Source organism: Erigeron canadensis, chromosome 2 (assembly GCF_010389155.1).
Source record: "Erigeron canadensis isolate Cc75 chromosome 2, C_canadensis_v1, whole genome shotgun sequence".
NCBI classification, from domain to species: Eukaryota; Viridiplantae; Streptophyta; class Magnoliopsida; order Asterales; family Asteraceae; genus Erigeron; species Erigeron canadensis.
In genome coordinates, this window is record NC_057762.1 from 9735957 (window position 1) to 9749140 (window position 13184).

General features: G+C 32.5%; 1 protein-coding gene and 1 long non-coding RNA gene across 2 annotated transcripts; one reads left to right on the forward strand and one right to left on the reverse strand.

The window, feature by feature from the left end:
- The first annotated feature begins 3618 nt into the window (after positions 1-3618).
- LOC122586357 lies at positions 3619-4992 on the forward strand. Its single transcript, XR_006321964.1, has 3 exons — positions 3619-3770; positions 4177-4247; positions 4620-4992. It is a non-coding gene; the product is annotated as an uncharacterized LOC122586357 (long non-coding RNA).
- Positions 4993-5967: 975 nt separating this feature from the next.
- On the reverse strand, positions 5968-10752 carry LOC122589127 (protein NLP6-like). Its single transcript, XM_043761372.1, has 5 exons — positions 10479-10752; positions 8960-9411; positions 8782-8829; positions 6928-7831; positions 5968-6835 (listed from the first exon to the last, which is right to left on the reverse strand). Exons 1-5 carry the CDS (start codon positions 10696-10698, stop codon positions 6333-6335), a joined length of 2127 nt encoding a protein of 708 aa, XP_043617307.1. The 5' UTR covers positions 10699-10752; the 3' UTR covers positions 5968-6332.
- Between the last annotated feature and the right edge of the window lie 2432 nt (positions 10753-13184).

A 13184-nucleotide genomic window follows, 5' to 3' on the forward strand; every position in this document is an offset into this window, starting at 1 on the left:
ACCGATCCAATTGTTTCAGAAGTAATATAAAGTGTATCATTAATGTGTATCATTAATGTTGATATGTAAAGTAACAATAGATAAAAGATGTTAAATTTTTATAATATAGTAATTTAAGTATAATTGCTAATTTCTTTTTATATATATTAGAGATACTGATTACTAACATGTTAAATTTTTAACTATAATATCGTAATTTAACAAAAATTGATAAAAAGATGTTGAAAAATAGTAATCTTGTCACTTTTACAAATTTTCTTTTTATTATTTTAGTTATTCTAGACACCGTGTATATATCGTTAATATTTTTTTTATTTAAATATCATAAAATACTAATAATGTAAACTAAATACTACTTATAACTAATATTTTTTATTATACTAAAGCACAATTGCTCTAATAATTTATCGACCAAACACAACTCTTAATTTTTTAAAGTTGACTTTTGTTTTTAGTTTTGAGTTTTATTTTACAATTTTTTGTATCCATCACAAATTTACATTTTTTACCCGATAATTTTAATATAATAAATAAATAACAATAGCTAATATATATCCGATAGAATAATAACTAATATTTATCGAATAGAATAATGGTAACTTATATACACACACATACATATATATATATATATATATATATCAAATAGAATAATAACTTACATATATATCCAATAATATGTTCTATCATATAAATATATCTTTCATCTAATAATAAGATATTATTTCTAATAGTGTAAAATTGGAATGTAATACATCATGTGTAACCATAAAGCAAATAAATGATAGTGACCTATTATGATTTTTTTTTAATGTTCAAATATCGCTAAATATGCCACACTTTACAACTTTGATGGACATCTTATATTTGTAATATTCAAATAAATCTAAGCATGTCACAGTAAACAACTTCGATGATCATAATCTTAAAAAATATTTCAACATAAAACTCAAATTGTTGATATATAGATCAAGTTCTAATTACTCAAAATAGTATATTAAATTTTAAATCATAATAAATTAACATCAAATATTAATAACGCCGTAAGTCCCGTCTGTTAGACACATACCTAAAATCTAGTTATTACGTTATATGATAATATGTATTAATTTGATAACATCGTACGACATAAACAAAAGAAAATATTATATAAAAAATCAATATATAAAGGATTATAGTATAAATTTATAAATTGTTTTTCATAATTTTATCATCAAAATAATTAATTTCTATAATTGCAAAACGTAGAAATTATTTTTTATATTTAATTACCCTATTTGACTGTTAAGTTAAAATTAATTATAAAAAGTATATATGACAACGTCATATTATCTATTGTTTTTAATTAAAAGTTGAACTTCATTTAATATTACACTTTTTAATTTATTAATTAAGGTTTTGTTTTATTAGATATTATATAACATGCTACATTTCAAGATAAAAGTGTAATAATTACTATATGTACAAACATAACCTTATGTCAAAATATTGATCTGTAACCCTTATAAACAGAATTATATTAAAAGATTAAGCATATTTTTTGTTTCCAAAATGCCTCTTTTAACATATTTATGGTTCTCAATATACCTCCTACACATTATAACACTAAAATATCATATAATTTTAAAACAATTGACGAATCTTATAATCTATATTTTTGAAGCTTTGTAATCAATGCATTCATCCAAAAAGGTTTGAAGCTTTGTAATCAATGCATTCATCCAAAAAGGTGGTTATAATTTCTTTCTTGGTTATAATCTATATGAGTGAGGCTTGACACGTAAATGTTCTAGCAAATCATATATAAATTCCTACAATTTCATGTCAGGAACAACTAGTAGTAGCTCAAAAGATTGACATTACTACATCTATACTATTACCATTTCAAAGGCACTTTTCATGTGAGACTTCACCTACGAAGTACCAAAATACCAACCACTATTTTGAACCCATATAAAGCACACCTTCGGCCATCACCACAACGTAACAGAAGGAAACCTCTCTTTTTTCTTCATCCAATAACAAGTATTAATATCGATATTGTATTAACAACGGGATTAGTTTCCTGGAATGTAAGAAACTTTAAACGAATGTCTATTGTAGGAAAAAACTAAAGTTATGTGTATTGTATGTAAACAACTCGAAATAATGTTTATTGTATGTAAGAATTTCGTTTCAACCAATTAAAATCTGACAAGTGACACCTATATATGGTTGCCACGTATGTTTTTTTTACATACAATAGACATTTTTTCGAGTTGCTTACATACAATACACCCATCTTTAGTTTTTTGCTACTATAGACATTCGGTTAAAGATAGTTACATAACATTACAAGAAACTATTCCCTATTAATAACTGTATAGTCCTCGACTAAAAACAATTGATTCTTGGTCGACATCGTCTCACCCAATTAAATAAAAGGATTAGTTTTCTCGAATGTAAGAAACTTTGAACGAATGTCTATAGTAGGAAATAACTAAAGTTGTGTGTATTGTATGTAAACAACTTTGAAATAATGTTTATTGTATGTAAGAATTTCGTTTCAACCAATTAAAATCTGACAAGTGGCACCTGTATATGGTTGCCACGTATGTTTTTTTACATATAATAAACATTTTTTCAAGTTGCTTACATATAATACACATAACTTTAGTTTTTTCTTACTATAAATATTCGGTCAAAGATAGTTACATTCCAGGAAACTAATCCCTTAAATAAAGGGTTTAGTATCTGGGGGTGTAAATAACTTTTACACTTTTCCTATTGTGTGAATGTAACTTTCATTTGATTCATTGTATGTAACTAACCCACTAAATTGAACGATTAATGTAAAAGTGTATACGTGGCACACCATATGAGCTGCCACGTAGAAGTTTTTGATTGGTCAACGTAAAAATTTTACATTAATCATTCAAATTTAGCGGGTTAGTTACATACAATGAACCAAATGAAAGTTACATTCACACAATAAAAAAATTGTAAAAGTTACTTACACTTCTAAATACTTAACCCTTAAATAAATGATTAAACGTACTATAACTTAAACTCGTATTAGATAAAACTATACAACTACGGCTTAATGTGTGTGTACATTCATCATCATGTTCTCCGGTTTTTTCTTATTTTGAAGTTCAAAATTCTTCATTAAGGCTGGCATAACAGGTCACACAACCTATTAAAATACGAATCTGTTAAGGTAAAACACAAACATGACCTGTTAATTAATCGTGTCATTTTTTTCAAACACGAACACGACACGAAAATTAACAGGTGCACCTGTTAAGAAACCTGTTAACATATATTTTATAGAATTCTTGACTAATTGTAACACCCCAATAATTTTAAGGTAATAAATTAACCCTTTTTGTAGTTTTGACATTAAAATAAGTTCCTAGTATTTTATTTTTGGATATGGGGTTAATTTAGTTGGATCTTTAGTGGATAGCGGGTAAAATACCCATTAATTTTGAGAAAAGGGCGTCGCACTTATTTGAGGATGTGCCAACCATCCTTTTTCCCCCTTAGTCACCATTCCATTATCAAATCCCCCATCTTCTCAAATCTTCTTCTTCTTCTTCTTCTTTTCTTATTTCTATAAATCAAAGTATAATTTCTTTGTACTCCAAGAATCATATCAATCTTATATCATTCAAGAATTAAAAGTTAGGGTTTGAGTTAAATTGGTGGTGGTGGCTGAAAATTCAAAGAGAAAAGGGGGAGGAGAAATTTGTGACTTAAAGTCTTAAATTAGTCTTGAATCCCTTGAGGTATTGATTTCTTAACCTAATTTCTTTTTTTCTAGGAATTAGGGTTCTTGTTTTGGGTAAATTGGGGGGTTTTTGCTAGAGATGAGTTATGTATGAATTTCCCCCAAATTCATGTATATTATGTTTTAGTTATTGAGTTGCTTATTTAAAATTAAATAATTGTTTATAATGAGAATGTTGGTAATGAAACTTTAACTATGAAAATGATGATTTGGCTAGTTAATTGATGTAATATTGATGATGATAATGATTTCTTGATTTGATATGAGAACTTTGTAAGAAAGCAACTCAATGACTTAATGGGGTGATTAGAGGGTAGGAATGCTAGTCAAAGGTTAGAGTAGCTATGTTGAAATAGCTAGGAATGTGAATATTGCCTTATATGAGTATAATGATATGTTGATAGGTTGAAAGCTTAGAAAGCTTGAATTGTTGCTATTGCGGTTATCTTGACTTGTTTGTTGTGTCGCGAAGGAGGTGAGTATACTTGCATATCCTTGTATATTCGTCGGGTCAATTACCATACGATGTTGAGTCGTGTCCATGTGTGGTAATTGATTTGGCGTTGGTCCCATGTTTATGGTTGAGCTTGATTACAGGCCAAATTGGTGGCCATAGGCTCATGTGGAGCATTGTTATTGTGATATTTGATTTGTGATTGTAATCATTTGTTTATATGGATCCATGTAATGCCTGACACAAAGGTGAGTATTATGGATATGACACGAGGGTGTCATAGTCTATATGCAACAATCCTTTGTGCTTTGCCCTCCTTCGTTTATATGATTATATGCAAGCATATTCATTAAGCATTCGATTACCTTTCAGTTGTTTACCATTTTGTTTTAGGTAGTTCTGGAAGAAGGAACTATGTTTGGTTGATTGGAAGCATTGTTTTGAAGTTACTAGTTGATCTTGAAGGTATATGGCCATTTCCGGAATAATGACAATCTTTTGATTAGAGACTTAGACAGCCCTCCTAGCTTTGGCTCATGGTACATTTCTTTAAATGGTCAAGTGAAGGTCTTTTGAGTTTGTAAGTTTGTATATTTTGGTTTGGAAAGTGTCAAAATGGGTAATCAACCCATATGGTTATGTAGATGAATGTGGATCATATGGATATGGTAATTATGTTTACAATCATGTCAAATGCTAGTCTAAATCTCTGAAATGTGTTTTAAGAAGTTTGGTTTTGAAATTGGAAGTTCATAGATTTAATCAAGTGTTGAAATGAGTTTTGGGTTGCTAATCGGGTGGCCACTGCGGTGCAGTGGAAAATTTCGGGTCCAGGGTGCACTTTGCTCCCACTGCGGCGCAGTGGGGGTTGCCTCCACCCACTGCGGCGCAGTGGGTATATTCTGTAAAAAAAAAAATATTTCTCATTTCTTTTATTTACCGAGGCTAGTCGTTTCACTAATATTAAAAAAAGAACCTTAATGATACAAAAATTCTTACAATTCTCAACTATTATATAGCAATAATAATCCTTACATTACAAAAGTTCATGGACATTTACCTTATATAAATCATATATCAAATCATAATATCAATTCGTAGTATTTTATATATATGTATAATCTTAATAGGTCTTAACAGGTCCGGATCTGTTAAAACACGAATCTTAACAGGTCTTAATAGGTCCGGATCTGTTAAGACACGAAACCTGTTAAGGTCAAACACAAAACCTGTTAAAAACCAGTCGTGTCGTGTTAACAGGTTCCTTGTCAAAATTGCCAGCCTTATTCTTCATGTTCATAATAACGTGTACTCCGTACTATCTAATGTTTTTGACACTAAACGGGGGTACGGGGGGCCCTCTAGACCCAAGTAAGAACCGCCCCACAGTATGACACGAAAGGAAATGCAAACTGTTTAATGTAATGTAACTAGCTAATACAGTCGTAAACCCTAGTGGCCAGCGTAAACCCTAGTGACACTAAACGGGGGTGAGTTTACCCAAGGTCTCAAATTCGAGTCTTGGGGTTCTCATCTCAAAGGAATTTTCCATGAGAAGGGGGTTGGAGGTCCAAAAAATCTCTGTTGCAACACGTCTAAATCGAGACTCACTCTACACACACAAAAAAAAAAAAAAAAAAAAAAAAAAAAAGCAGCTAATACAGTAATACTTTGTGACAAGACTTAAGGATGCTGCATTTTTTTTTACAAGTCCTGCCATCATTGGATGCTGTCACAAAACTGCAAGAAAACATGTTTTATTTTATGTCACAAAGCAACCAGTAATGTCTCAATCATATATACAGACGATATTATGGCATTAATACACAAAACTTATTCACCTCTTCAGGTACAAACATGGACAAGAGAGTCTCGAGTATTTTCCGTTGAACTTCTACTCCTCACCAATCAACCCTGAACTCACTCCTTCACACTCTGCTCCCTGAATCTGAACTTTAAAAATCTTCCTTGAAAGCACCAGGGTTTGGAGAATTAAACAAAATTCATACATAGTGCATGTAGGACAGCCTTTTTCTCCAACATTCGCCTTTTGTAACATTGAGACAAAACATCTAGGCATTCAAAAGAAGTCTAAGAATTGGAGCTTTAATCAGAAACCATCTGAACATATAGTTTAATCACCGGCTTAGAGACTGCAAAACTAAAAGCATCCAATATTGCCGCTAAGTCTTCATCATAAGTGATCAATGTGTTCTCACCATTTTTGTCCACATATTTGAGTGCAAAGCTTCCAAGCCTCAGCTTAAACCTTGTTGCAACCATCTCGTTTAACTTGACTAATCCATCTAAATGGTTGAATGGAAACTTTATTGTATTCTTATCATATGTTACTTTAATTATCATGTTAGTAGGTTCCATCTCATTAAGCAGAGTTGTTTGTTTACCATTTTTGGTAAGTGTGACCAGATCATTGCCTAATGGTTCATTGGAAGCCACGAAAACTGGGGTAATTGCTCCTTCAGACATATTCACAACTACATCTGTTTCACCAATCTTCATAAGAGCATCACTCATGTCAGGACCATTTCTATATGGCCACCTCGGTATACCAAGATTCCTGCAAATGCGCTTTAATGTAGACCTGCTTACTGCATAGATACAATGTACAAAGTAAATATGAGAATGAAAAAAAAAAAACACACACAAATATATGAACACCACCTACAGACTATGAAATCACCTTTAAGGTCAGCTGCGGCTTCATCCATCGTCTTCCCAAAGTGTTTCTTGATTTCCTTAGAAGTAAACAAACTCTCAGATCTCTTCCTTTTTCTCTTTGATCCCTTGGAAAGATGACTTTGTATTCTTTGTGTGCTCCCAACATTATTGCCAAAGTCATCACTCCCTTTCTCCATTCTCGGAGCAGCACTCACACCAGAGTTAGATGCCTTATTTTCCACGTCATCCTTTGCCATAATTTCCCAATTTGGTTGTACCTTCCCCTTTCCAGTCAATAAGGTTTTACGAGAAGGTGGAGACTCGAGGTTCCAATCTAAAGGAACTCTTCCAATATATTGGGGAGGAAACTTGACATTTACTTGCATCCAAGAAGCATTTTTAAATTGTTGCTTTACTATTTCCATCAATCTTTGTACGCCTGATGCGTTTGTGCCGATTGTTGGTAAATAGAACTCTATAACATATTCAGCATTCAGTTCAAGACTCTTTATATAGATAGCTAAACAGCTGGCCAACCCATTGATGCGGGCAAAGGGAACTAAAGGGTAGTCATCTTCATCGAGTTCTGTTACATCTCCACAAAAACATGTACCACGAGATGATAATGATCTCCCTGCAACTCCTAGGGATTTTTGCAAGTGTCTCTCCCTGCAAACTTCTCGAAATTCCCACATGCTTAAGTCACGAACATAAAACGGCAGGTCCGCAGATGACATGCAGACTTTCCCTACACAACATTTATTAAAGCTACTGCAGCTCTGCTCTAGAATTCCAGATCTAGCCACAGAACTACTATATCCAGATAGTGCCCATGTTTGTGCTAGAGGTATACATTGAGAGTCACAAACCGTCTTCATAGCGTCGAAAATTCTATCCAGTTCACGTTGCCTTCTTTCATCTAGAACCTGAACATTTAAAGATAGACCGACCATAATTATATACATAGAGATCTCCACGCCCACAAAAGCATACACATACAAACAAGAGGTGGCAATATGGGTGGATGGTTTGGGAAAACTGGATAGAATGTGAAGTCGAGTCATTTTTTGAACCACATGAAAGGGCAAGGCCAGGTTCACATGTACACTTTTTGGTGGAAATGTAACCCTCCATATTCCTGGGCATAGCCCGTTAGGCCGACTTGTGTCAAATCTTTTAAAAAATGTGGCTACTATTGTTATGTGGTTATTCCACCACAATCTGGTAAACTTGGAGTAGCAAAGCCAGAAACTTTGTTTACTTCCAATTAAAAGTAACCACACCCAAGGCCTTCTTTAATATTATCGTTAAATGTCTTACAATTGAATAACCATTAGAAGTGGAATTTGTAGAGTTAGTTGATCGGATTGGATTGGAGCCTCAATTCTCTTTATGTTTCTTCAAATCCAATAACTTTAAATGCATCTTGATAGTGGTTTTCATTTTAAAATTAAGCATGCTGTTCAAAATAGATAAACCTGTACATGTTTTGGTCAACTTTCCAAAGAAAAGTTATGTCTTTATGAGTGATTACAAGAGGTGGACCTAGATCAGATTTGATTGTGTTTAATCAATTTGACCCATTCATAATTCTTTTTTATGACAGGGCTCATATTGGTTCTATGAGTCATCTTTTTTAGTGGTTTGTGAACCAAGTATAATCTAAATTCCGAACTAGAACGATTTTGGAGCTTGTATGCCTTGTAAATAGACTTCAGCGAACTCATTTGACCCGTTCCACTCTTAACTCATATGACCCAGTTAAGATAAAACACGAAACCTATAACCTATTCATAACTAACTAGTAGAAATTGCCACCTTGAATACATAACGCAGAGTAAGGGAAAGAGATTCAGTTACTTGGAACACAACTCACACGAAAGCTTGGATCTTCAAACACAATCGGTGACTTCAGATCCTGTTCCTGCCAAGTTGGAAAAAACTAACCAGTGAATAAACAAATTGTATGTATCATATCAAAAGGTTCAATTGTGCATTCTGAGCACTAGTATTGCAAAGATCAAGTATATATGTAATATTAAGAGTGCATCAACCTTTAGGGCTCTTGAGATTTCTTGAACCTCAAAAGCATAATCAACATAATTTGATGATGTTATGATTTCAAGAACGCCTACGCATGAATCACCGCTAGACTGAAATACTGGCAAATCAATATAGCCATCATTTATATCTATGCTCCATTCTAGCAATTTTTGGCTGTAAACACGACCTAGTGGACCTAATTCTTCTTTGCTCTCCCCATCCACAACAATTGCACGTAGTTCAGACTTGCACCTGTGCATGTAAAGCCCTTCATCAGCCATACCAACACCAAAAGGTTGGTCCCAAGTCGTTAGCAACCACCGCTTGCGGACAGCAACAGGCGACCAAAACTGAACCAGCACGCGTCGCTCACGGAATCTTAAAACCTTGAGTGCGGATGTAATCTTTTCCCTTATCATGTGGGGGTCTATGATATTTTGATCGAACATCATATTAGAGAAACCTACAAATTTAAACTAAGTTATCTACTGATTAAAAAAAACAGTACATAGCTTTGATTATGGGTAAAAATAGGTGGTTATTTTAAATAAGGAAGAGTTTGAAATGAACATGTGATTTAGGGGTAGCCTGAACGAGATCCCTCTCTGTGTTTCTAAGTCTAGTATTTATGTATCAAAGTGACGAAAAAGGAAGTCTCTAATATTGTCATCAAGATTACAGTTATTAGGTTCATATATTAGCCAAACAATATATGCCAACATGGCAACATATATGTCCAACAAGTAAAGAGTCTATCTTTCATCTCCCCCCAAAACACAAGGTATCCATCTTTCACCCCCTTTTGAAGCAAAAAACAACTACACTCCCCCTCCTAATCCTTTCCACTCCTTCCCTTTCCACACTAAAAAAAATCTTAAGAATGTAATTTATAATTTTCCCCTCTCTTCTCTTTTCTTTCCCACCTCTAAATAAACTAAACAATACTGTGTCAATGTTTTTTATTCTTTTTTGAAAAATAATTTAAATATTTCATTAAAAAATAAATAATTTGGCCCCCAATTATTATATTATACATACCTAAAAGGGAGGCTGAGGTAGCCAACAACTCCACCCGTTTCTCTCCTTCTTCGAAACACACTAGGCAAACAACAACACAGTCCCCTTAGAAAACATTGTCTCCCCCCTCCTTCCCCTACTACTATTCATATTAACTATCTTAAGGAAGCTTGCTACCAAAACACCAAAATTTACGCCCCCGACGACAGTATTTCAGCCGGGGCCGATGCGACCGCACAACTTTCACCCACTCCTCCACCCTAATAACCAATCGGTAATAGAGAGGCATGGATTTACATATTATTTTTATGTGAGACGTGGATTTGTCTAATCTATTTACATTTCGATAAAAACACTTGAAACATAACAAGAACAAAATTGGGAATTTGTCTAATCTATTTCACCAGATTTGATAACTAATTGTATCCATACAAATAATACAAATAATGAAGATGCAGATGAGAGATTGATGAAAAAAAAAATTAAAAATCCTAATTTCAATCAAGGACTTACTCGAGGGTAGAGGGGATTCTGGACCATCCACTTGACGGGGTCCAAAAACCCAAAGAGATGGCAAGTATCTTCTATCATAATCATCATCTTCAGCGGCAGCAGTTAAAGGGTCATGAAAACAAGGGTATCTTGTTTTCAAAGTGTTTAATAATAACTCTGAATGACTACCTCCAACAGAACGGTAAGACATGTCTCCTTGTTTTGGGGGTAGAAGGAACATTGATTTATAAAAAGAGGTTATAAAGCTTGGTCCAAAAAGATTTAAATTTCGAATTTGAACCGGTTATCTACATTATAGGCCAACCAGTAGAAGTCCATTTTATAAAGGACCAAGGAGGGTTATTTCCTATGCACTTTCCTAGAGAGAGACTTCAAACAAGTTTCCTAGAAAGTCCAACGAATGTTCGATATGCAATGACTTGAATACGGCAAATATCAATATTGACTACTTAAATAATTATATCATGACACGAGCTATGTCATTCGGGTAGAGACATTAAATTTATTAAAGAGTTAATTGTAAAATTGTTCCATGTGATTTATACACTTCTGTAATGACGGTCTTTTTCAAATATCATTGCAATGAGGATCTTTATTTTGATAAATTTTTTCAAGATTGGTCTTTTTTTAACTGAACTGTTAACAAGTATCGTCAAGTTTTCACGTAGCCATCACATGCAGGGCAATATCATCATTTGACATGTAAATATAATGTTGGGTGTAAATCCACATCCCACATAAAGATAATATGTAAATCCATGCCTCTCTATTACCGATTGATTATTAGGGTGGAGTGGGTGAAAGTTGCGTGGTCGCATATTATAGGTATCTAAATAGAAATATATAATTTAATGAATTACATCGAGTGACTTTTTTCAAAAAAAAAAAAAAAAGAAAAGAAAAGGATAGCTCCTTTATTAAGAAAAATAGATATTGATAAAGTTAATAAATAGTTCTTCCCTGACTTAAAAATTTTGAAGATGAATACAACGAAAGTATATAATATATCAAATGCAACAACAACAAGAGTACTTAAATCAAATGTCAGAAACAATATAGAGTGAATATATATTGTTCCATTCAAGTGCCTCCAAAAACGAAAAATAAAATAATAAGTCGAAAATGAAAAATGAAAAAAAATATATTAAAGTAATAAATGGAAAATAAAAAAGGAAAAATGAAAAAACTTAAGAGTAAATATCATTTTACAATATAAAGAAACGGATGAAAACAAACGAATCTGTTTAAAATGAACTATGGTTGCTAAAGGTTTCAAAGTAACCATGCCTATTGATAAGCGAATTATGAAGATGACCTACCATGACAAGGCCAAAAGCGATTTTTTTCAATCAATGCATTTTTGGAGGCCCGAGCACAATGCAATCCTCCCCGGTCCAGATTAGATACATGTGATAAGTTATGTATGTTTCTTTTAATTAGGATCAGAACCCTTTACACATTCACAAATTTACGTATGAATATTATAATGCAAAGAAAAGATGATGAAAACTTTTGTAAAGAGTAAAAAGTGCCAAAAGCTATATCTTCATTCAAAGAAATAAGACTATAAATAGCCTACGACTGCCCAACATAATGTGTATGTAGAGTTATGTATTTTATATTTTGTAGGGTGTTTATCGTCATTAGTTGATAGTAGGTAGACTTAGCTCGTAATGTATTTATTTCTTTTTGTATTTAAGCCCAAAGATGGCTCATTTTTTTAGTTAATGAAAATTTCATCATTCATCAATTTCTTTCTAGTTTATTATTTTCTCATGGTATCAGAGCCATTTTTCTAATCCATTTTCAATATCAATCATTATTCAATCCTTCGATTCATATTCTAGTTTTGATCTTCAATTCGTTGTTGCATTTATTCATTTGTTCGATCCACTTTCATTTTCGTTCGTTCCATTAGATTATTAATCAAGTTGGTAGAGAAGGTCGGTGGGTATGGTAATTCTCAATTTCCATTTGCATCTTGCTTACTAGTTTTCATGTAATTGATATATCCATTTGATTTAAGTTGCCACTGTCCATTCTTCAATTATTTTCTTCAATCCTAGCCGTCACTTGATTCCTAGCCGCCAACTTCTTGATATATTTTGTTCATTCACCTAATTCACATTGATCAATTTCAAAAACTATTCATTCAATATTAATTCTTGTTTGATTCTTTAGCATCCCAATTTCATCCGATCCAATTCATTATTTTCCATAGCTGCCATCACGAAGCCCTCCTATTTCATTGAAATTCAGTTTCATTGAAGTTAGTTTTCTTTGGACTTAATTCTCTTCGACCTCGATTTCCTATGACATAATTTTCTTTGGACTTAATTTTCATTGAGCTTAATTTCTATTATATTCATCACGTTACCTCAATTGAAGTTGTTTTCATTGACTTTAATTCCATTGAAGTTATTTTTATCAACTTTATTCTCCTCATTCACCTTATTTTCTTTGAACTTAATTCCTAAATTTCATCGACCTTATTCCTTTATTGACATTATTCTCTTTGAACTTACTTTCAGTAAAGTTAGTTTCTATGTGGTTATTTCGTTGAACTTAATTTCATTGAAATTAATCTATTGAACTCAAATTGATTGAATTTAATTCTTATAAATCTGTTACGCAATTCTTTTGTAAAAATTGGTTACGCAATTCTTTTGTAAAAATTGGTGATATCAACTTCCATTGCAATTCTTT